Source organism: Meles meles, chromosome 9 (genome assembly GCF_922984935.1).
Source record: "Meles meles chromosome 9, mMelMel3.1 paternal haplotype, whole genome shotgun sequence".
Lineage (NCBI taxonomy): Eukaryota > Metazoa > Chordata > Mammalia > Carnivora > Mustelidae > Meles > Meles meles.
This window is the reverse complement of record NC_060074.1, coordinates 112807078-112832225: the sequence shown is the minus strand read 5'-3', so window position 1 is coordinate 112832225 and position 25148 is coordinate 112807078. Positions and strand designations below refer to the sequence as shown.

General features: G+C 44.8%; 1 protein-coding gene across 1 annotated transcript; it reads left to right on the top strand.

Moving 5' to 3' along the window:
• Positions 1–1601: 1601 nt before the first annotated feature.
• On the top strand, positions 1602–24775 carry AMMECR1L (AMMECR1 like). The gene is made up of 8 exons (XM_046018313.1): positions 1602–3775; positions 5307–5416; positions 13735–14179; positions 17615–17725; positions 18036–18150; positions 18742–18832; positions 20228–20324; positions 22022–24775. Exons 3-8 carry the CDS (start codon positions 13773–13775, stop codon positions 22131–22133), a joined length of 933 nt encoding a protein of 310 aa, XP_045874269.1. The 5' UTR covers positions 1602–3775; positions 5307–5416; positions 13735–13772; the 3' UTR covers positions 22134–24775.
• Positions 24776–25148: the final 373 nt, after the last annotated feature.

The following is a 25148-nucleotide window of genomic DNA, read 5'->3' as shown; positions in this document are numbered from 1 at the left end:
GTACCCCAGTGTTAATAGCAGCAATGGCCATAATCACCAAACTGTGGAAACAGCCCAGACGCCCTTCAAGAGATGAGTGGATAAAGAAGATATGGTTCATATATACAATGGAATATTACTCAGCCATCAGAAAGGATGAATACCCAACTTTTGCATCAACATGGACAGGACTGGAGGAGATTATGCCGAGTGAAATAAGTCAAGCAGAGTAAGTCAATTATCATACGGTTTCAGTTATTTGTGGAACATAAGAAATAACATGGAGGACATTAGAAGAAGGAAAAGTAAAGTGAAGGGGGTGGAAATCACAGGGGGAGATGAAGTATGAGAGACTGTGGACTCTGAGAAACAAACTGAGGGTTTTAGAGGGGAGGTCAGCAGGGGGATGGGTGAGCCTGGTGGCGGGTATAAAGGAAGGCATGGATTGCATGGAGCACTGGGTGTTAGACATAAACAATGAATCTTGAAACATTACATCAAAAACTAATGATGTATGGTGGCTAACATAACACAATTAAAAAAAAGGAAAATTGAGATATAATTAACATATAATACTGTGTAAGTTTAACATGTGCAATCTGTTGATTTGATACACTTATATACTGCAATATGATTATCACTACAGACTTAGCTAACACCTCTATCATGTCACACAATTATCATTTCTTTTTTGTGGTGGGAACAATTAAGATCTAGTCTCTTACATTACCATATATTCTTAGCCATTCAAGGCAAGAAATGATGGGAAGGTGTACATCTGGAAGCAGATGACTGGGGCCATTTTGATAAGATTAGTGCAGTTATATCATAGCAGATTGAGAGTACATTTCAGGATCATGCAGAGAGCTTGAGCTACAATTCCCTTCCCCAACAATATTACATTCCTATTACTTGCTGGCTTTCTTCTCCACTTATTCGGGTCACAAATAATATGTGCATGACTCCTATGTACCAGGTTTCTCTATTTTGTGTAGGAAATAAGAAAATAAGTAAGACACAGCCTCTTCTGTATTTCTGGCATATATTGCCCTCTGTTTCTTCCTCCTGTTCATAATTTTATTCTGCATACTTTTGCATTAGTTCAAACTGTTGCTTATGGATGGGAGGTGACCTCAAAGTGACTTTTTTTTAAAAAGATTTTATTTATTTATTTGACAGACAGAGATCACAAGTAGGCAGAGAGGCAGGCAGAGAGAGAGGAGGAAGCAGGCTCCCTGCTGAGCAGAGAGCCCGATGTGGGGCTCGATCCCAGGACCCTGGGATCATGACCTGAGCCAAAGGCAGAGGCTTTAACCCACTGAGCCACCCAGGTGCCCCTCAAAGTGACTTTTTAAAAGTCCTGACTCTTTGCCTTTTGGCATCAGTTAACAAGGGCCACAGCATCTGGATCCGACTTCTCAGTAAAATGCCTCTTCTTTTTTTTTTTTTTTTAAAGATTTTATTTTATTTATTTGACAGAGAGAGATCACAAGTAGGCAGAGAGGCAGGCAGAGAGAGAGGAGGAAGCAGGCTCCCTGCAGAGCAGAGGGCCCGACGCGGGGCTCGATCCCAGGACCCTGAGATCATGACCTGAGCCGAAGACAGCGGCTTAATCCACTGAGCCACCCAGGCGCCCCAAAATGCCTCTTCTGACAGCTCAGAGCAAGGTTTGTTTTTGTTTTAATTTGGGAGTGTTTCACGTCTAACTTAGTTCCATCATTTACTTCCTGACAGCTTGATAACCAGGGAGCAATAACTCCCTTATCTGTGGGCTATTTAATGATGCTATACTAGAGCCCTGGGAGCAATAGACTGAGGCCCTTTCCAGATGCCATATTTTAAGACTTCCAGCTTCACTATGTGAAATTTATTCGGGTTAAGTCAGGATTTCCTCTTCTTATTTAAAAACAGCAACAACAACAACAAAAAACTGACCTCTGGCTTGCTGCCTCCTGTATTTCTGGCTGCAGGCCATATGATCATCTAATTTGTAGTTTTTCAGGCAGACAGAGGTTAGAAAGAGGCAAACGTGGCCTCCCCAGCAGATAAGTGTGTCAAGACTGTGACAGGAATTGTGAAGACCGCTATAGAAATTGCTTTTTTTAAAAAGTCGCCTTCTGTTCTCCAAAGCATAGCTGTCTGTTCCTTTCTCCGTTGTCCTTCACCAGGTTCTGTTTGGGAGCTTAGGTCCAAGAGACACCAATCGGATACTCAGTTTCCTCAGTTTTTGTTGCCTACAGGTAATTATGCTAGAAGTCTGTAGTAGTAGATCTGATTATGCTTGAGTACATTATGCATTCTAGAGCAGAAGGTTTTTGCTGGAAAGCTTCACTGTCAGATACGATTTGCATTTTTTACTAGATACTTTTCTTTGCTCCTTGAGGACAAACATGTTAAGGATTCCTTTGTGCATAAACAGAATAGCAAAACACAAAACAGTCTATCTGTGGGCTTGAGTCTTTGTTAACAAGATTGGCAATGCTTTAAAAGAGGGCATGCCTTTGCTGCAGGACCCGTACAGTTTGTGTTTGGAATGGTGAGGGTGTGGGAGCAGGGCGGAAACAAAACTTAGTGCAACTCCATTTGTAATTAACAAAAATGCCAAGTCCTCAAATCAAATAACAAGTATTGGAAATTGAAGTTATTACTCCTAATATATTTTTTAATGTTTTATATTGGTCCTTTCGAGACCCTTGCCCTGCTAATGTTGAGCCATGTTACTGGGCCTACTGAAATCCTGTCCTGTGGGTAACTGCACCGAAGTCCTTTCCTGCTTGGGAATTCAGAGGTTCAAGACAGAAAGATGGACTCCCGATACCAAAGGCTGGGTGTTGTTTGCCCTTCTAGGTCCGTGAAGAGTCTGGCACGGGGCCTGGAACACCTCCCTCAGGCACGGCCGTGGCCAGTCGGTCGGCTTGATTTACGCGGCTCTGAGCTGCCCCGTTCCCGGCTGCTTTTGAAGGCTGCGGCCGGGTCGCGTGAGGCAACATGAGGCGTGGGCGCTTGCTGGGGAAGGGCCGTGGGCAGCTGGGTGACGGGTGCTAAGGCGGGCGAGGGTCAGGCGGCAGGGCCGGAAACCCCAGCAGGGCCCCGGCGCCTACAACGCTGCCCGCCCGGGCCCGCACGAAATCTCCCGGCGCGCTGCACAGCCGTTCACAGAGGCCGGGCGGCCCGGCGTGCACTGCGCCGGCCGAGCCCGGTGGCTAAGCGGGCGGAACGTGGCGCTCGGATATGAGGCGGGCCAGCCTGAGCCTCCGGATCGCCTCCGGGACTACCTTTTATTCCAACTGCCTAGGACTCGGCCCCACGAATGGAAAGCAGCCCTCTAAATTCAACCCCGTAGAGTCGGCGCCAGCCAATAAAGTGCGCGGGCTCAGTCCACGTGACAGTAGCGGGGCGGTGCTCTGGCGGCTCCAGGGTCTCTATGGTTTTCACGGCTCGCTAGAGGGCGTGTGGTCCACTGGAGGACTCCCTACATTCTTCCTCCATTACCTCACTGCCTCCGGTGGCTGCTGGGATACTGGAGGACTCGGGTCCCGGCAAGACTCAGTCCTCCAGGAGCCCGGGGAATACCTCTAGCAGTTCTTCCCTGCCGCCACCGCCGCCCCGCCGCTTCCTCCTCCGCCCGCCCGCCGGCCTTCTTCGCCCCGCCCCGTCCGTGCCGCGCGTCCGGCCCGCTTGCGGGCCCGCTTCTCTCGGGAGCCCCCACCCAGGCGCATGGCTCCATGAAGCAGGAGGAGAAGGCAGAGCGCGAGAGGTCCCGTCCACCCCAGCTGCGTCTGGGCCAGGAGAAAAGGTGGGAAACTCGGGCTGCGCCGCGCCCTCTTCCTCCTCCTTCCCTGCCGGGCCCGGCCTCCTTCGGGCTGCTGCCGCCGTGCCCGCCGGGCCTCACCCCAGAGCGAGCGGAGGGGCCCGGAACGGGGTCTCTGGGGTCAGCGGCGGGGGTCCCGGGGCAGCGTGGGGGAGGGGCTGTCGGGTGGCGGGGGAAGAAGGCGAGCGGGGCCTGCGGGCCGCGTGTCCCCGCCGAGGGCAGGGGGGTCGGGAGGCATTGCTGGGGAGGGGTAGGCGGACGCCCCTGCCCTGGGCCGCGAGGTGAGGTGAGGCGAGGCCAGGCGAGGCTCCAGCTCCTTTCTGCACTCGCTCCAGGAAACAGTCGCGGGTCTATGTAAAGTTTGGTGGTCTCCGGCGCCGCCTGGCGGCCCCCACCCACTGTCCCGCCGCCCCCTCCCCCGCCCGGCGTCTGGATTCCACCCCCGCGGCTCGGCCCTCGGTGCCCTACCCGTCGCTCTGGCGTCTCCCCAACTCCCCCCAGCGCCCCGTACTCTCTTTCCCCACCCCTTTTTTTCTTACCTTTCACCTTTCTCTCTGCCTGCTTTGCCCCTCCCTGCTCCGGCCTCTCCTTGCCCACTCTGTCTCGTCCTTTTCTTGCCTAACTCTTTTCACGCGCACGCTTTTTCTCGTCTTCCTCTTCTTTTTCCAAGCCCCACCCTCCCTCTCTGCTTCCTTATCCACCCATAGCCCCATTTCCATTACCTCTTCACCTTAAACTCTTTGGGTTTTATGCCTCTCTCTCCTTTCCGGGCTGGGGTTTTGCCCTTCATTGCTTGCCCTCCTCCCTTCCCTGTCCTGATCTGAACTCCTCACTTTGCCACACTCCTTTACCCTCATCCCTCTGGGCCTATCCTCTTTCACTGCCCTCTCCTTGGGTAGTGTGGGTGGGGCTTGGAGTCTCCTGTTTACGTCTTTGGGAATAGCTTAATTCTCTACTACTGCGGGGTGGGGAGAGTTGTTGAAGAGATTATGAGGAGATTTGTGCAAAACTAGTCGTAAGGAGGATGACTGTTACCAACAATTATCATATCCACCTGGGGTGACAAGATGGCCTGTCCTCAGGACCCTAGCATGCTGTCCAGTAATTCTTCCACACCATCTTTGCAGAGGATTTGGGAATGTGCTTATATTCTGAGACCAGTGGAGAGCCTTGAAATGGTGTATCTTGGCCTGAGAGCAAGTTTTGATCTAAATTAGTGGTGGAGGAAGTTTTAATGTGTGTCTCATGTTCAGGTTCGATAAAACCTTTGATCCTCAGTGTCCTCCCTTCTTGGTGATGACGCCAAGGATGAGGGGATTCAGTGCATGGGACCGCCTTTGCTACCTTAGATTTAGATTTGGAAATGTTTTGAAGTAGGGAGAGCTTGTTCCTAGCTGTTGTTTTCTTTTTTTTTTCCTAGAAATTGCTCAGTGGACTTGTAATTTTTCAAAAACCGTATCTTACCTCTGGACTGCCTTGATTTTGTTCATTCATTGCACCTGCATTTCTGTCTTAGGTACAGGAAGAAGGAATGGAATCGGAAGGAAGAAAGTTCATTTCAGAGACAAAATAACTCCTCTCCTCTGTCATAGCTGTTCCCCTGGCAGTACAAACTATCTGCTTTCAGTGAGTATTACCTTGGACATATTTAGAATGTTTAGAATTTGTTGCTGTTGTTGGTTTAGTCCTGTGCTAGGACTTTAGGATGTAGGTTTACTTTCTCACTTGTATTTTTCTGCTTCCTTGAGAAGGTCCTAATTCTAATGAATTTCCTTCTGCTTGCTCTGTTAAAGTAAATTCGTAAAGACAAGTTTATTTTCCATAATCCCAGTAGAGTGACCTAGATAGTGATGTAGTATTACGCTTATCCTTTATGTTTTTAAAAGTACATAAGGTCTGGCTCCTTCCCTTCCCAAGTTACTAATTTTTAAGACAACCAAAGATCAAAACTCTGAGGTTAATGCAGTTCCTAATCAAGGGCAATTATTGGGTCTCTTCCATATGGTTATAATCTTCAGAGATTTTTGGAACATTTTGCCCTGAATCTGCTATGGTGATACTATTTTCCGGAAAATTTTTTATTACAGCTGCATCCCCTTGAGTTTATTAAATGTGGTATGCTAACAGTTGTAAGATAGTTTTTCACACTGCTTCACATCTATTTGGAGCCTTACAAATCCCTCTGTGAGGGAGATGGGACAAATATTTTCATTTTACAAATGAAAGAACCAAGGCCCAAAAATATCTGGCACTTTGCCATAGTTCACACAGTAAAGGGAAAGGAATCTAAAAACAAAACTTCTGACTCCTGTGTTTTTCTTTAAGCTAAGTTTGAAATGAGAATATATGGTTCTGTGCATTTTTGTAAATCTGTAAGTTTTAAAAGCAGTTATGTAGGTAGATCTGTATTTTGTGGTATCACTCTCATCCTAAGATCAAATGTATTTTGCAGGGAAATTTTTCAAACAGCAAGTATTTGGATATGTGTATGTGTGTATTTTGAGGTTTCAAAAATATAAAAGTGATAGTTTGAAATGATTACCAGAATGTTTGTGGGTTTTTCATCTGACTATTTCTTGAAATAGTTATATAAGTAGGCCAGAATTACAGTTCAGGTGCCATTTTCCTACTCATACAATATAATTATTAATTTGAATTTCGGTTCAACTCTTTATCACGAAGGAAACAACAACCCATTCCCTTCTGTATAAAGCTTGATTTGAACAGACATCTGGACACTAGGTTAATAACAAGAAAAACCAGAAACTCCTTTTTTTCTTTGTCTCTTTCCTACCTCCCAGATCTATTTGTTAGAAGGTCATGCTCCCCAATAAGTTGTTTTAAGCTTATCTTCAAAAGGTGAATCTAGATTTTGTTTTTTCAGCTCCAGGCTTTTCTAGACATTTTAATCTGGTTATTGTTTGAGATCTAACTACTTTGACACAGAGATTCCTTTAGTACTTATATGTCAAGACTTCTACAATAAATAGAATATTTAGCAAGTTTCATCTTTTTTTAGTGTGTGTATGTAAGCTTAAGAGAGGACTTTGCTAGATTAGAAGTGTGGGCAACTCAGACAGCCCAGTATTCATTCTCTGTATTTTCTGGCATCTCACAGTGGACAGATCAGTGGATGATTTATTAGAAGCCATTGCTCTGCAAAGAGGAAAAGCATCAAGGTCATTAGAGTAATAATTCCTTGCTAGTAATATGATCTTTTAGACTACAATATAGTTCTTAAAGATTTTATTTATTTGACTACAAGGTAGTTGTTCATAGAATTTCGTTATGAGGGCATTTATTTCTCCAGAAATTTTAAGAATTTTAAGCTATTGTTCTTTGTAATATACCCTACCATAGTGGTAGTGTTAATAATACTAGACACTCTAATAAATAATAGTTATGTGTCGAGGAATGCTAGATGCTTTTCATGGCTTATTCATTGAATGGTCACAGATCATCCTCTGTGGTATCAGGAGCCTAAGTGCACAGAGATGTGACAACCCACCTGAGTTTGTGTAGCCAGTACGTGACAAATCAGTTAGAATTTGAGCCTAAATTATAATCCCAGAGCCTAGGCTCTGTCCTCTGATGATGGGAGCTGCTCTGTGAAGATGTCAGTGAACTTGAGAAGCATGAGGGAGACCAGCAGCAAGGGAGGAAGGCCATCCTGCCCAGCCAGCCAGATCCATCGGGGTATCTTCACATCTTCCCCTCAATACTGGTCTCTATACCTTCTCTATAAACATTAGCAGTTTATGAGATACCATTTGTCCGAACTCCTGAAATAATAAATTATTTCCCAGGCAAATAATGTTCCAGTGCGTAGCTCTTAAAGCATCCCATCATTCAAAAAAAAAAACAAAAAACTTCTCAAATACAGTTTTAGAAGCTGGGCATGGCCTGTCAGGAGTGCCTTGAGCATATCTAAAGTTAAATACCACCCAGGGCTAAGTCCAGGACTGACCAGCGACTAGTGTGTTTTAGCAAAGAAAGCAGCTGTAAGCATAAATCAAACCAAGACATTAATTTAAGGGATATCTGATCTAATTTTTAGAATGAATTGGCTATATCAGGTATCCATTTAGCTATGAATTAAACCATTCCTTGGTTTGGGCTGAATAGAGTTGATGGCATTAAGAATACATAGTAGTAATTCAGTTTCCTTCAGCTTCTAACATACCTCACAGTCGGCACCTCACAGTAGAACAAAAGGTCTAAAGATTAGTTTGTGCCGTAAGCATTCTTTTTATAAAAAAGACAAACCAGTGAAGTAACTCGGAGATCTGTAGATAAGATTGTTGGCATGTGGGGGGCCTGGGTGGCTCAGTGGGTTAAAGCCTCAGTCTTCAGCTCAGGTCATGATCCCAGGTGCTGGGAACCAGCCGCATTGGGCTCTCTGCTCAGCAGGGAACCTGCTTCCCCCTCTCCCTCTCTCTCTGCCTGCTTCTCTGCCTATTCGTGATCTCTCTCTGTCAAATAAATAAATAAAATCTTTAAAAAAATTTAAAAAGATTGTTGGCATGTATACTATATGCAGGGCACTGTATTAAATGTTGTAAAAGAAAACACAAAAAGACCACCCTGCCTCTGAGACTAAAGGTAATGAGTTCAGCGCTGTCTGGAATTGAGGTAGCATGGTAAGCCACCCAGTGCAGAGCAACAGAGCACTGCCCGGGTTCCCCCACAGAGGGAAGAAGAGTTACCATCTTCTGTTATGGACCCTAATGAAGGTCAAGACCCCTTGACTGTTGCATATCAGATAAAGGGTGTGGTTCCTTTTTCAACAGTAAATGTACTTCCCTATACTTGACACAGGTAGGAGGTCCTGAAGGAAGAGGTAAAACTGTGATTCCTGTTACTTCTCCAGCTTTTGGGGAAGTATGGGTGTTGTCTCCATCTGGTGGAAATCTAGTTTTAACTTGTTCATTCTCATTAATTGGTCTAAAGTAGATAGGCAGTAGGAAAATGAAATCAGTGTTGCTGGCTTTTTACTTTATTATTATTCTTTTAAAGATTTTTTTGTTTTATTTTATTTATTTGACAGAGAGAGAGATTGCAAGTAGGCAGAGAGGCAGGCAGAGGAAGAGGGGAAAGCAGGCTCCCCGCTGAGCAGAGAGCCTGATGCGGGGCTCAATCCCAGGACCCTGAGATCATGACCCAAGCCGAAGGCAGAGGCTTAACCCACTGAGCCACCCAGGCACCCCATTGCTGGCCTTTTTTTTTTTTTTTTTTTAAGGTTTTATTTATTTATTTGACAGAGATCACAAGTAGGCAGAGAGGCAGGCAGAGAGAGGGAAGCAGGCTCCCTGCTGAGCAGAGAGCCCGATGCGGGGCTCCATCCCAGGACACTGGGATCACGACCCGAGCCGAAGGCAGAGGCTTTAACCCACTGAGCCACCCAGGCACCCCTCCATTGCTGGCTTTTTTAAAGTGGCTCTCAAGAAGCTCCTGGGTGGCTCAGTGGGTTAAGTGTCTGACTCTTGTTTTTGGCTCAGGTCATAATCTCAGGGTCCTGGGATGGAGCCCTACATCAGGCTTCATGCTTTGCATGGTGTCTGTCCCTCTCCCTCCACACCTCCCTCTGTATGTGTGTGCACACACTCTCAAATAAATAAAATCTTTTTTTAAAACAATGGCCCTTGAGGCACCTGGGTGGCTCAGTTGGTTAAGCACCTGCCTTGGGCTCAGGTCATGATTCCAGTTCCTGGGATTGAACCCTGCACCGGGCTCCTTTCTGAGCAGGGAGCCCACTTCTCCCTCTCCCTCTTCTGCCGTTCCCCCTTCTTGTGCGCTCTCTCTGTGTCAAATAAAAAATATTAAAAAAAAAAAAAAAAGAAAAGAAATGGCCCTTGAGTTTAGCTTTGAAAGAGTAAACCAGCTAAGGCTTAGTTTTCACAGGCTCTCCAGAGCAGGGAGTCTGCTTCTCCCTCTGACCCTCCCCCTTCTCATGCTCTCTCTCTCAAATAAATAAAGTCTTCTGTAAAAAAAAAAAAAGTCTTCATAATAATTCAGTAAGCGGAGAGACAGAGTGAGTACGTAGGCTATAGTTGAAATAAGGTTGGCCATATGTTAAAAATTATAAACCTGGTTCTTGGGTCCATCATACTGTTGACTTTATGTTTGAAATTTTTGTAGATTTAAATTTAGGGAGCAAGTTTTTGAAGAAATATGTTATAATTTTGATGCAAAGAGTCTCTAACACCACCTTTGGTCATTAATTGAGAATATCCGTTGAATTATTTGCTTAGTGGCCTCCAGAGAAATGCTTGGGCCTAAGGAGCCACAAGATTTGGGTTGGTTCTATTCAGTTCAAATCATAGTTGAGGAGGGTGTGGGAACTTGTTAAATGTAGTAACTTGGTATCTCCTGCCGTCATGCTCACCTGCAGACTGGTGCTCGTATGTGGTGCACAGGCAGAATCCTCGCCTGCCTTGGTGTGGTTTGACAGTCCTTGCTGTTGCTCCATTGTGGGATGTTTCTCCAGTCGGGTAGCTGATGAGACCTGCTGAGGAGCACCTGGTTGCCATCTCATGACACTCCGTTCTTCCTTCAGGCGTGCTTTGGGGTACTAAGAGTGAGGAGATGTTTCTTCTTTTAACTGTGGTGTTTCATCCCTTCTCTTTGCTGCTTTGAACTTTGGGGCTTTCTGGAGAGCCTGTGAAAACTACAGCTCTCTATAGAGAGTCCTGCTGCTTCATTCAACGACGTGTGTCTTGGGGTGCCTGGGTGGCTCAGTTATTAAGCGTCTGCCTTCAACTCAGGTATCCTGGGATTGAGCACCCCAATGGGCTCCCTGCTATCCGGGAATCCTGCTGTGTTCCTAATCTCGCTGTGTCTCTGTCAAATAAATAATAAAATCTTTAGGGCACCTGGGTGGCTCAGTTGGTTAAACAGCCACTTTTAGCTCAGGTCATAATCCCAGGATCCTGGGATCGAGCCCCACATTGGGCACCCTGCTCAACGGAGAGCCTGCTTCTCCCTCTCCCTCTACCTGCCACTGTGCCTACTTCTTGTGCTCACTCTCTGTCAAATAAAGAAAATCTTCAAAATTAATTAAGGCGGGGGGCGTGTCTTAAGCCCCCCGTAAGGTAGAAAGTCAAGAGGCCAGTGACATCCACTTCAGACTAATGGCAGTGGCAGGGGCACTGATCATTTTCAGGGTCATGGCTTAAGATGTTGGCTTTGGGCATAGGTCATTTTTTAGGCCATTTTGTTTTATTATTTAAATTTGTTTAGTAATCTCTGTACCCAGCATGGGGCTTGAACTCACAATCCTGAGATCAAGAGTTGCATGCTGGGGCACCTGGGTGGCTCAGTGGATTAAAGCCTCTCCCAGGGTCCTGGGATCGAGCCCCACATGGGGCTCTCTGCTCGGCCAGGCACCTGCTTCCTTCTCTCTCTCTCTCTCTGCCTGCCTCTCTGCCTACTTGTGATCTCTGTCTGTCAAATAAATAAATAAATAATCTATAAAGAAAAAAAGTTGCATGCTGTTCCAATTGAGCCAGCCAGCACCCCTCCTGCTCCATTTTTATTGACAAGATTCTGTGAACTATTAAGTTAGTTTTAGTATACCCTTGAATATAATTCAGTGTAATTCAAGCCCTTGGGAAATGACTGAATCCAATGGATATTATCGGCAGGCCTCATCTTCTCTATGACTTGGTGGAAAGACCCAGGCCTTGGAGTCTGACAGACTGTGGTCCAAATCCTAACTCTGCCACTTAGTGGCAGTTTGATTTGGGGCAAGTTATCTTGCTTCTTAAGCGCAAGGTTCCTCTTCTGTAAAGTGATAGTAACATTGTCTGCCTTGCTAATGGTTTCAAGGATTCAGTGTAATATTTAAAGTGTACCTGTTGAGAGCAAGCACTGATCTAAGTGCTAAGTACGTAGTGGAGTCCTGGCCCTCTAGGATTTCCATCCTAATGGGGCAGTGAAACATGAGCCCAAGTGATAAGAGCAGCTAGATATATTGCCACCTACCAAGTACCAGGCACTGTTTCAAACACTTTATGCATATTAAACTAATTTAATTCTCCTAAAATCCCAAGAGGCAAATAGGAAGTACTGCTGTTATTCCCATACTGAGGAAACTGAGTCATAGAGAGTTTGATCCCGGAGGAATCAGAATTGAATAGACCATTTGGCTCTGAGGGCAGCATTTTTAACCCAAGACAGTTCTCCCTCTTTTAACAGTTTAAACAAGAAAGACAGCAACATCCACACTCAGAAACAAACTTGTCATTGGTGTTGGGGGGGTGGTGGTTATTAAGTACCTGAGGCTTTCTCAAAAAGAAACTTGTGTCAAGCCAGACACTGAATTGTACAAACTATTATCCGTCAGCTGCAAGCAATTTTCATCTCACTAAGAATTGCCCTAAGTACAAAAATAATATTTTGTTATGGATCAGCATATATCAAGAACAAAAATGAGTGCGCCCCGGTGGCGAAGTCACTTAAGCGTCTGCCTTCAGCTCAGATCATGATCCCAGGGTCTTGGGATCAAGTCCCACATCGCTCTCCCTGCTCATTGGACAGCCTGCTTCTCCCTGTCCCCGTGCTTGTGTGTTCCCTCCCTCTCTCTTTCTTCTCTGTCAAATAAATAAATAAAATCTTAAAATTAAAAAAAAAAAAAACCTTGTGAATTTTTAGTATTTTATTCAGCCTAAAGTGACAACTTATTTGTGTAGAAATAATGGCTTTGCAGATGGGCATGTAAATATCTAATTTGATTTAAAAGGTTGTAAAATTTACAACCAAAATACTATATTATACAGCAGTGCGTAATAAGGAAATTATGTATTGTTGTTTTTTTTAAAAAGGCAATTATGTGTTATATGTCCAAATCACAGAGAGATTTAAGTGTGCTTTTCTCTCAAGTCAGCAGAATTTTACAAACTTTGGTATTATTGATATTGAAATAACTAGAATGTATTTTCCAGATTCTGTTGAATCAGAGAAAGAATCTTGGTTGTGTTCTAACTATCCATTTTTACCTTAGGCTGTTGAAGAAAAAAAAATCAGTAAAAAAAAAATTCCTTCCTTCCATTTACATCATCAGATGGGGTGTTCTGGTTTCTTGGCCCATGCGCTGCCACACATTGTTAAGCTGAGTGGCTTTGCATGCATCTGCCTTGCTGTGACAGGGAGGAAATGGCTACCTCACAAAAGGCCTGTGAAGCTTGGGTCATTGGTGTGAATAAAGGTTCCTACTAGGTTGTAGCTTTTTTTGAATTGGGGTTCTGAAAGGATAGAGAGATGTGTAGACATTGGAGTGAGTTCAGAGAACCAAAGAAAATGAGCAAGGCATTGGAGAATGAGAGCTGTGAGGACAGAAAAGGGGGAGCCTTGTGTTGGAAGGTGTGCTCTTTTCGGAATGGCAGCTAACTGCTTTCTTTTCATATTCATTCGGGTCTAGGGCTGAAATCACAAAATTAGGTTAGTGATGAGTACAATGCTGAAATGATGTGGTTAACGAGGAGAAGCATGAAGATTCTCTGGGGCTCTTTAAAAATAGGGTGGTCTAATTTGGAGGCCCTAAAAGGTAGAGAACTGCGGTGATGAAAAGTCTGACAGGTCCAGTGCTATCTTGCAGTCTTGAAATGTCCTCGGGCAGCTCCACTATGTCTGCCCCTTGCCCGCCCTTCTGCCCTAGGGAGTCCTGGGCAAGAGGGGCTGCTCGTTGCCTGCCTCCATCTGTGATGATCGTAAGGCTTTATAGAAAAGGAAAAATAGTTCTTCTTTAGGAAAAGGTTAGACAGACGTCCCTAGTCTGCAACTCAGGGTCTCTTCCAGTCATGCTGGTCCACAGCCTTTTGTGACCTGGTGACCTGGATGAGAAAAAGAATTTGGTGACTTTCTACATAAATGCTTTCTTTTTTATTTTTGTTTTCTCCTTTAACTAACCTTTTGAATTAATGCCTAACTGTTCTCTTTTTGGTCAGGGTTCTGCAGCATTCCAGACCTCGAGCACTGAATCAGGATGGGAAAAAGACGTTGTGTTCCTCCACTTGAGCCCAAGTTGGCAGCAGGCTGTTGTGGGGTCAAGAAGCCCAAGTTATCTGGAAGTGGAACGCATAGTCACGGGAACCAGTCCACAACTGTCCCCGGCTCTAGTTCAGGACCTCTTCAAAACCACCAGCATGTGGATAGCAGCAGTGGTCGGGAGAATGTGTCAGACTTAACTCTGGGACCTGGAAATTCTCCCATTACCCGAATGAATCCCGCATCGGGAGCGCTGAGCCCTCTTCCCCGGCCCAACGGAACTGCCAACACCACCAAGAATCTGGTGGTGACCGCGGAGATGTGCTGCTACTGCTTCGACGTCCTCTACTGTCACCTCTACGGCTTCCCCCAGCCACGACTCCCAAGATTCACCAATGACCCCTAGTGAGTAAATCAGGTGCAGCGGACCGTAAGAAGGCCATGATGCTGTCTTGGGTTGTTCTCTTGAGAGAGTCTGGCACTTACAAAAAGCTTTAGTATCATTCCGGCAGAGGATAATGGGAATAGGATAATGAGAAATGTCTACACAATATCTAGAACAATACCTGGATTCAGTAACAGAAGAGATCTAGGTTACACTTGGCAGAGGTCTGGGTTTGTTTTTAAGGTAATGTAGAAATTAGGATTTTCTTCTTGGTTCTTCTTTTGGTTTGTTGGTTCGTATTGCAGTAGGTGATTCAACCTCTTGAGTGGAGATACCACACATAACATCATCGTGGACCCAGGTGTTGAAGTCCAAGTGAACTGGAAGTGTCTGAGGGCCAGGCTAGAGAATAGGAGCGCATTTAGTGGGAGCTATGATGCTCTTTAATAAGAGTCCCCTCACTTTGTTCATCAGTAATCCCATGGTGATCCCACATGGCTACTCACACCCCACCAAGAATGTCAGAATCTCCTTTACTGTTTTTACCTCAAGACTCCATCATTTTTGTCCCCAGCTGGTATCAGTGATTTAAACTGAGTATGTATAAACTGAAGTAATCCATGCCTGTGTTTTCTTCTTCCACAGAATTGGAAGTAACTCTGAGCTACCTGGCCTTTCCTTCCTTTTCTGTTTTTTTAATTTAAATTTTAGAGAGCTAACATTGGTTATTGGTTTCTGGAGTAGAATTCAATGATTCATCATTTACATACAACCCCAGTGCTCATCATAACAAGTGCCCTTTTTTTTCTTTTTTTTTTTTTAAGATTTATTTATTTTTTGTAGAGAGAGCATGTGAGCAGGGGTAGGGGCACACGGAGAGGGAGAGAGAATCTCAAGCAGACTCCCCAAGCAGTGTCTGACGTAGGGCTCAGTCTCACAACCCTGAAATCATGACCTGAGCCTAAACCAACAGTCCGATACTTAGCCACCTAAGCCACCCAGGTGCCCCACAATTGCCCTCCTTAATACCCATCACCCCACAGGGACACCTTGGATGGCTCAGTTGGTTAAGTGTCTACCTTTTGCTCAGGTCATGATCTATGGTCCTGGGATCAAGCCCCATGTCGGGCTTCCTGCTCAGTGGGGAGCCTGCTTCTCCCTCTCCCTCTGCCACTCCCCCCTGCTTGTGCACACACTCTCACTCTCTCTCTCTCTAGTAAGTAAAAAAAAAAAATTTTAATACCATTTAAAAAAATTTTTTTTTACTTATTAGAGACCCATTCTCCCATCCACCTCCATCCATCAACCTTTAGTTTGTTCTGTACCATTAAGAGTCTCTTACAGCTTGTTTTTCTCCTTTTTTTCCTCCCTTCCCCATATGTTCATCTGTTTTCTTAAATTCCACGTATGAGTGAAATCATAACAGTATTTGTCTTTCTCTGACTGACTTATTTCACTTAGCATAATATACTCTAGCTCCAGCCACATCATTACAAAAGGCAAGATTTCGTTCTTTTTGATGGCTGAGTAATAATCCATTGCATATAATATATATCACATCTTTATCCATTTGTTAGTGAACATTTGGGTTCTCTCCATACTTTGGCTGTTGCTGAGATAGATAGATAGATGTGTGTGTGTGTGTGTGTAATATAAAATTTTTTAAGTTTTTTTTTTTAAGATTATTTATTTATTTGACAGAGAGCACAAGCAGGCAGAGAGAGAAAGGAGGGAAGCAGGGTCCCCGCTGAGCAGAGAGCCCAACGCGGGGCTCGATCCCAGGACCCCGGGATCACGACCCGCGCTGAAGACAGAGGCTTTAACCTACTAAGCCACCCAGGCACCCCTTAAGATTTTATTTTTAGGGGCGCCTGGGTGGCTCAGTGGGTTGAGCCGCTGCCTTCGGCTCGGGTCATGATCTCAGGGTCCTGGGATCAAGTCCCGCATCGGGCTCTCTGCTCAGCAGCGAGCCTGCTTCCCTCTCTCTCTGCCTGCCTCTCTGTCTACTTGTGATCTCTCTCTGTCAAATAAATAAATAAAATCTTTAAAAAAAAAAAAAAAAGATTTTATTTTTAAGTAATCTCCATATGTAACTTGGGGCTGGAGCTCACAACCCTGAGATCAAGAGTCTGTTCCTCTGACCCATCAAGCCAGATGCCCCTGAACTGGCTTTAAAAGAACACTGAAGAGATGTTTTTGGAGCATTCATTGACCTAAGATCACTCATTCATTCAGCTGTTAATGCCATATTGGAGCAATGCATAGCCCCACTGGTCAGGGAGTGGAGAGGATATGAAGAAAAAGTCCTCACTTTTGGGAGACTTACCAAGTTGGCAAATCACACACACAAAGCTAAGTAATGTGTTATGGCACACTGGACAGAAGTAGAGGGAAAGTTACTCCTGTGCGATTGTGTCAGAGGAAAGAATATGTAGAGAAATGTAACTTTTTAGGGACATATTGCCATGGGACACCATGGTCAGAAAATTGTTGACTAAACAGGTGGAGATTCTAAGCCTTGATCCTCATGGGATCAGGTGTGTCCCACGCAAGAGAGGGATGTGGACTTGGAAGAGTAGGTGTGGCCGCAGTGTTGTAGGGAATGGGCTGTTGTATTCAGGGGTTTATATTTCCATCGTGCAGACAGTGAAATTCTTAAGGGGTTTTGAGTAGGTTTGGGGACAAAAGCTTTCGTGCTGTTCAGGTGTGTACTGGAAGGAAAAGATAGGCAGCAGATCTGCTTAGTAACAGTGACCAAAGTAGATAGCTTTAAAAATTTAAGTTGATTTTTTGAAGTATTTTGCTCAGTCTGAGAAGTAAAGGCATAGGAGTACAGAGGAAATACCAGGATGAAGAGACAGCTCTGTAACCTGTTGATTAAAAATTCTGTTACCTCTAGTCTGATGTAGCTTGACAGTGACGACGCATGACTTTGGCCAAGAAGTAGAAAGTGACAGCTTCTAATAACAGGCTTTCTTGCAGAGACGCTGTTTTTTTTTCCCCCTGAACATTTAAGAGCAGGACAAGGAGCAGAGATAATTAGAGGAGTAATGGGGGGTTGCAAGGAATGGGGGGAAGGTATGCGGGCCCAGTGTCAAGTAACTGGGGAACATGGACACTCCTAAAAATAAAGAAAAGGAGAAAGACTGGAAAATTAAAAGTTGAGTGCTGGCCAGAGGGAAAGGAAAGTAGCATAGAGATGTCCAAGTGAATTAAAAGTATCAGCAAGGATCATAGGAAGGGCTGCACAGAGCTTTCTTCACACTGTCTTACTGTGGTCTCCCCTCTCCATCCAGAGACCACGCAGTCCCAGAAAGGCAGAGTCCTTCAGATAGCCACAACTCACAAAACAGTCCTTTGGGGAATAACAGAAATGAATGGGGCAAAAGCAAAGGTTTTTTTCCTACCCATGATTGATTTGGGGCTGGAGAATGTTTCTTGTTTTGCTTTTGTAGTCCGCTCTTTGTGACATGGAAGACAGGGCGGGACAAGCGGCTTCGTGGCTGCATTGGGACCTTCTCAGCCATGAATCTTCATTCAGGACTCAGGGAATACACGTTAACCAGGTAATGACACCAGACATAAGCTCTATAGATAAATTGGCTAGAATTGAAACAACTGCCTGACTTTATTTCTTCTAAATGGTAAAGTTTGAGTGTTCTCTTTTTGGTAATCAGGGTATATGGGGGCTTTAATCTGGTGAGTCACTTAGCTGTTCAAGTGTAGACAGTTAATAGCATCAAGTTATTTTTAGCATATTAGTGCGGATAGATAATCAATATTCTCTGCTTAGCTCAGGATTCATAAATTTTCGGGCACATAATGTTGGCTCTCGACTCCAGAGCAGCCTCACTTATGTTTTCTGTCCCCCTCCAGTGCACTTAAGGACAGCCGATTTCCCCCCCTGACCCGAGAGGAGCTGCCTAAACTTTTCTGCTCTGTCTCCCTCCTTACTAACTTTGAGGATGCCAGTGATTACCTGGACTGGGAGGTGAGAACAGCCGCATTTGGAACTCTGCATCTCTCGTTGCATTTGGGTTCGGGTTAGTACATGGTAATGTATCTCCTTTATTGAGAGAGGGTACAAGAATGTTAAAGCCACATAGGTGATAGGAAAGCTGCTGTGATCTTAGAAGTGGGAAGAAATGTGAAGTCTTTCTTTTCCTGTGTCTTCCCAGTCCACTCCTGTTCCATAGCCTTCTCCCACGTCTAATAAGACATGATACTGGGGATAAAGAGAGCATTCCAGATCCCTCTTGTAAGCCCTTGAGTAAGAGTTGTGCGGAGTCATGAGCCTAGATCAAAACCCTGTGGTATGTTTAATGGAATAGATTAAAGGTGGAATAGTTCAGATTATTGGATAAGTTGTTGAGAGAATTTATTTCTACAACCCTCATACTTGGAGAGCTGAAATTACTTTGGCTTCTATACCTCAGGCAAAGAGTTAGTCCTGAAAAAGGAGCAGGTTCTCCTTTTCTCAGACTTGGATCGAGCTGGTCAGGGGACAGTGTCAATTAAACGTGATTGTCTGAAGTTCCATTAGAGTAAGTAAATGCTCTATTTTTGGTTATTTCTCCTGTAGGTAGGGGTCCATGGGATTCGAATTGAATTCATCAATGAAAAAGGCGTGAAACGTACAGCCACATACTTACCTGAGGTTGCTAAGGAACAGGGTGAGTTTTACAAATGGAATTTCAATGAAGGATACTATTTAGTGTCACCATTTAAAGGCAGGAAAGTGGCATGTATTGTCTTTCAGCCCAACTGCAACAAAGAATGAGTGCCTTTCTTCCTCTTAGTGTCTATCAAAGTTTTATAAAATGAGGAATAAACTCCCAAAATATGCAGGAGCTGGGAAAGAAAAGGGGTAAAAGACTTCCCTTACCCTCTTGTTTCACTTCCTCTCAGTGAAAAGTTTTATTCCTTGGCCCCCAAAACTAGAGGTAATTGTAGCAAAATTCCACCAATCAATTGGACCATATTATAGAGTCCGTTTTGAATTTTTGATCATTAATTTTTAGCGTTGCACTTGTTAAAAGGCAAAACATAATCTCTATATTTGGAAGAATACCTTTCAGTGTGCATGTGTGCTCTGTGACATGTAACCCAGTTTCTTTTCTCTCTTCTCTTCATACCTCCCACCCTCCCTTCCTCCCTTCCTGTCTATTTTTGAAAATAACATGTAAAAAAACACAGTATTTATTGGGTATAAACCTGGAATAGAGAGAAATATCCAGTTCAGTGTCTCAGTGAACTAATTCTTTGGAGAGTGATTGCCTTAGTGGTTTCCATCATGGTTGTGTTTAAACTTCAAAAGCAGTGTGGATGTGGCATAAAAAGGAAGCCTTTTAGCCACTTTGAAGCCGTAAGTCTAACATTTTTGTACAAGAAGGGACACCATAAATATTCCTAACAGTGAGATGTGGTGGTAACAGAAAATCAGATTACTTGTGCCTTTTGAAAATTGGTTGGCAAAATTTAAAAATTGGGTGTAATTTAGGGGTTTCTCTTTGGTTTTCAGTTTTGATGCGTTTGGTTTTATCTGTTAAAAACGTGCAGGAACAACACAATGATGTATGTGTGAACAACTTTCCTGTCCTTCGTGAAGGATTGGCATCCTTCCTGCTATCAGTTCTCTGTAATAGATAACAGGACTCCTAGAAATCATCAAAGTAAAGGCAGGCCACACAAAGACATACAGGCCGCAGAATTTGAATTCTCTCCTCTCACAGAACAGCCTTGGTTACCAGCACTAGACCAGCAGGCCAGTCTTAAGTTGAGACCATGTTTACTCCTAGATAATTATAGTGGGATCACATCTGACAAGAAAAACACAAGAGCAGGGGGCCTGGGGACAGCCATCATGGTGTTTGTCCAGTTATCATCTCATGTCTCCGATTCTACTTGGATGTCATTGAGGCAGACGGGGCTCTAGGGATGTGGGGCCATTGTCCAGAGCTCCCCTTGACCCTAGCAGACCTGGCTGCTTCTCTTTTCTTGCCGTCTGAGAACATACCCTACTCTTGTGTCCTCGTGCACTGACCTCAGTGTGCCTCTCTTCTCCTCAGACTGGGATCAGATCCAGACAATAGACTCCTTGCTCAGGAAAGGTGGCTTTAAGGCTCCAATTACCAGTGAATTCAGAAAAACGATCAAACTTACCAGGTAACCCACTGTCTCATTTTCCTTGTCATTTTAATTTAGCTTGGGTTGGATGGAGGATACTTTTGATGGAAAGGACTAGAAAAAATTTTCTCCGCTAATGTCCCTGAGCTAAAGAGGTCTGGGTCAGGTTTAAGCTGGGAGGCAGCAGTGGCAGCAAAGGCAGAAACTTTCCAGCGTCCTGGGCATCTCTGAAGCTGAGTTGATGGCAGAGCTGGAGCAGCATTCAGGCCATGATCAGGTGGTGGATGTCTTCGCCAGACCCGCTGCTTGGGAGACTTACGGGGACACACTGAGGTCAGGAATGAAGGCTGTCAGCGCAGAGGTCCAGGGTCCGTTGAAGTCACATGCAGTCAGGTGGCAGGGGATACAGGTGGCATGTGAATAGTGAGAGTTTTCACAGAGAGTTACAAGGAAACGCCCCTCTCGTTGGGGGAGGGTGCCTCAGTGTAGTAGAATTAGAATGCACACGGACTTGGAGTCTGAATCCCAGCTCCACCGCTGCTTAACTGTGTGACACCTGGGCCAGTTACTTACTCTGCCTCTCTGAGGGGGGGAGGGGGACCTTCCTGTATGTAAGAAGTGAATGATAATGCCTCGGGGTTGTTTTAGAGTGTGGTAAGGTAATGTATGAAGAATTTCTAGCCCAGGGCCAGGCAATAATTATAGGTGGTCAGTAGATGTCAGTTCTCTTGCCATCCCTACTGAAATCGGAAACACTGAGAGGTTTAGCTTCTGTGGGCTTCTGTGGGCCTCTGTTGGCCCCCTCATCTGTAAAATACTGAATAATCATACTAACCTCACAGGTCTATTTGGAAGATAACCCAGTGTTTTTGAAATGCTTTGGATTCCAAAAAAAAAGAAAAAAACTTCAAATACAAAGCATTATTATTATTATTATTATTATAATTTATTTGAACAGCCATTTCCCTGTCAAAATTCAGGAATAATCACCTTGCAGTGGAGGAGTGATTACAGTGGGAAAGAGATGGCTCTGGGTAAGGATTGTCACACCCAGCTCCTGTGGTCTGTAGTAGGCTCCATAGGTTTGTAACACCCCATGCTTCGCATCCTGACTCATGGCTCTTTCCAGAGCAAAGCCAAAGTGCTATGAATTCTGTTCTGATGACCCTGTGATATGATATGGCATATTCATCTGGGAATTGAGACCCATCCTATATAGCCCCAGGATCCTTTAACCTGCTTCATCAGAATTTGACCCAGAATTAGGTATCTGTGCCCCCTTTCAGTTATAAATAACTTGTTTGTTGCTTTTCTGCAAATTGAGGTTGCATTTCTGTCAAATTTATCACATTTTATGCAGTAGATGCGCAGTTTGCACTGGGCATTGGTATAGCCATCTTCCAGTCTGCCACCCGTGTAATCTGACCTTAACATTCTTCATCCAGACCCCAGTAGCAGATTGCTTAAGAGCAGCCTGATAAGTAGTGTTTAAAGGTGGGATGTGCAGAAAATACATTCTCAGGGGTGAATTGTGATTGTGCTTTTTCATCTTGTTCATTTGTAATAACAACATTGTTTTCTTGTGCTGTCTTTCATTTTCTGTAAGTAAGATTGCTCTTGGTCTTCCATTTTTATTCTTTCAAAATGTGGAATAAGCTTTTGGTTTTCTCTGCTGAGTGACTTTACAGAACGAAGAGTTTGAGGTTCCTAATACCCTTTCCTGTTTCCTTATACAGGTACCGAAGTGAGAAGGTGACAATCAGTTATGCAGAGTATATTGCTTCTCGACAGCACTGTTTCCAGAATGGCACTCTTCATGCCCCGCCCCTCTACAATCATTACTCCTGACACACGGCTGCATGACCAGTCCCACCCCCCTGTGGCCACCAATGGCTATGACATCATTGGAGCAGATGCCTCCTCTTCCTGGTCCAGTTACTTCTATTACTGCACCATTTTATGATGCTAGCTTCCGTTGCCAAGTCTGCCTCCAGCCGACTGAGGGGGGGTGGGGTTATACTGAATGAAAGAGAACTTGAGGGGCCCAAGCCTTATCTCAGCCTTTCCTCAATATGGGGTTCCGTTGGATTGGGGCTCCTCCATGACTAGTGAGAATTACCGTGTGGGTTCAGAAGACCCTTGGCATGCAGGTGCCACTGCTGATCTGCTGCCTCTGTGTCGGCCACACAGTGGAAGCCGGAATTGGTGGTTCACGAAGGCTTACCCCACACATACCCCTACAGCCTCCCCAGATCAAGTAGGTGTATTCCCCTGGCAGTCTGGGCAACGGAGAACAACAAGAAACATTTTTAGGTTGTTTTAAATTCCTTTTTTAAACTTCCAGTTTATTGCGTACCAAGAGTTGATCACAACCTCCATGCTTCATAAGTGGACGCCATGTTAGGGTTGAACGTGGGCACCATGAGTCCTCTGAGGCTCCTGGACAGAGACCCACATCAAGATCGGAAGCCCTTTGGATGGCGTTGCAGATCTCATTGCTCAATTAGCCTCGAAGGTTTTAATTCTCATCCCACTCTCAGTTGGATTTTCTGGCACTCTTCCTGCATTGAGTCTCCTGGTATTGAACAGAGCTCTGTGGTGTAGCCTGCTGAGGACTGGACTGGGATGCCCTTGGGAGGTCCTGAAATCATCGCTGCATGCAGTGAGAAAGGAGAGACCTCTTCCTTACCACCCGGCTACCTCACTCCTCTACTGGTAGCAGTGCCTATAGCTGGATCTAGGTTCTCAGAAGGCATAGGTTTTCCAACAAGCACCTGGGTTGGACTTTAGAAGGACACATTGTCATAGGAGAAAATCCAGGGTCTCCAAGCTGTTTTTCTTTTCAGGCAAACATCCTGAGGGACCTTTAAGCAGAGGAGTTCCTTTGTCTAGTTTGCCTGGAGAAGTGGGAAGACTGTTGCTGTTTCAGTCCTTTCCAGGACTTTAGAACAAAGCAGTGTAATTAAACAAGATGAATCTTTATCTTGCCTAACATGCTGGGAATCTTCACCCCACCGTGGCAAAGTTCCAAATAGCTCATTTTATTCTAGGTCATTCAGACTTTCATGTGGCATATTTCCCCTCCCCATTGTTGCTGATTCCAAATAGCTGTCAGCAAGTTTCTCCTCCCTCTTGCCTATTCCTCCCTCATTTGGTGGCAGAGTTCATAGAAGCTGGGGACTTGGAAAAGGCTTTGGAAACGTCACAGAGGCACTGCTGAAAAGATTCCCAGGAAGAGGTGGCCAATTGGAAGAAAGGACCTGGAGGGTGATACACTGGTTTTCAACAACATGCTTAGAGAACTCTTGAAGTGGATTGGGTGTCAATCCAGTGAACACCATTGTTTTTATTTAATTTATTTTTTAAAGTTTATGTGGTGATGGTGTGGCTTTCCAAAATGGGCAAATATCCAAATCAAAAGAAATGAGTTTTCTGCCAGAAATGGGGGAGGGGGAGCAGGGACATAATCCAAGAAACGACACACTTGCCATTCTAGGTATTGCTGTCTCATTTCTTGGAAGAAATGGATGAGGGTGAGCAGATTTGCTTGGTACCATCCTCTGCTGTTCGTGAGGATATGGAATGTGCAAGGGAAGTGGGCTGACTTCAGGATGCCCAGGTCAGGCTGCACCACCCTATCTTAACCGTTGTGCTGCGTTCTTGCATCCTGCCACTTTTCCCTTGCAAGGTTGATGAAAAAAAGCTTTTGAAGATGAAGGGATTGTTTCGTGATTTCCTGCTGCTGAGAATAATAAATGTCTTGTTAACAAGCAGATGTGACGACAGTTAACTCTTAGGTGCCATGGGTTGATGTCAGGGTGGTCAGCTCTGGACTAAACCACCCACCTCCAATTTGTACAACAGTATTGATACATAGGGCTACACTCATTACTGTTCAAGTGTTCTGTGTTAAAAGTTGTGTTTAATTTCTAAAGATTAAAAAAAGCAAAAAAATTGGTGCTAAACTTTCACCCCTGAGCACGCTCAGTGAGACTGGTCATGCGAGCATTTACTACAGTGCCATGCTCTTCAAGCCCATTTTCTCTTGTAGAAATGTTGCCCTATTTGTCTTCCCCAATGTATAGTATGTTTTTTATTTTATTTTATTGAGGGTGGGGTAGGATACCTGCCATTTAAGAAATGAACAGAAAATTTAAAAACCCACGAAATGGGGAAAAAAATCAGTGCACAAGAATTGGGCTGATTAAGCCCAGCACCACACTGAAGTGGGCTCAGTGGTTTTGGAGTGAAGAAGCCTTACTCCCTGCACATTCCCTCATGCTCCCATACAAGTCCAGCAGTGGAGATGCTCAAGTCCTTCTGGTCTGGTCAGGGGGACCCAGGAGTCGACCAAGTAAAACTATTTGGCCCCATAAGAAATGCCGCTGTCAGTGTCTGTCCTGAATGGGGCCTAGTCAGGAAGTGGTCTGGAAGTGTACGGTCATGGTCACCTCGTGAAGATGTGTGGCAGGTGGCTCTCAGGAAAAATACTAAGTCTGGATCATCCATGTGGCAGCTTTGCATAGGGAGATGATGGCTCCGAACTGGAACTGAACTGCCTTCCACGCGCTTGACCAAAGCAGTGATGAGGGTGGCCAGTACATGTGGTGTGAGTGGCAGGTGTAAAAAGAAGGGAATGTTTTCTGCTTGGTGTTTACTTTGTCCTTGGGCTGCTCAAGCTGAACAGTAGGTAACTGCTGTAAAGGGACCAGCCCATGTTGGCTGGTTCAGTTCGGAGTTTGTTTCATCCCTAGCTGTGAGTGCCTTTTGGTCTGGAAAGTTGGCTTGTCTCATAATACCCACAGCTAGGACATTCTCTCTGTAATTATGAATTGTCCTTGTTTTATGTTAACTAAAAGAGAA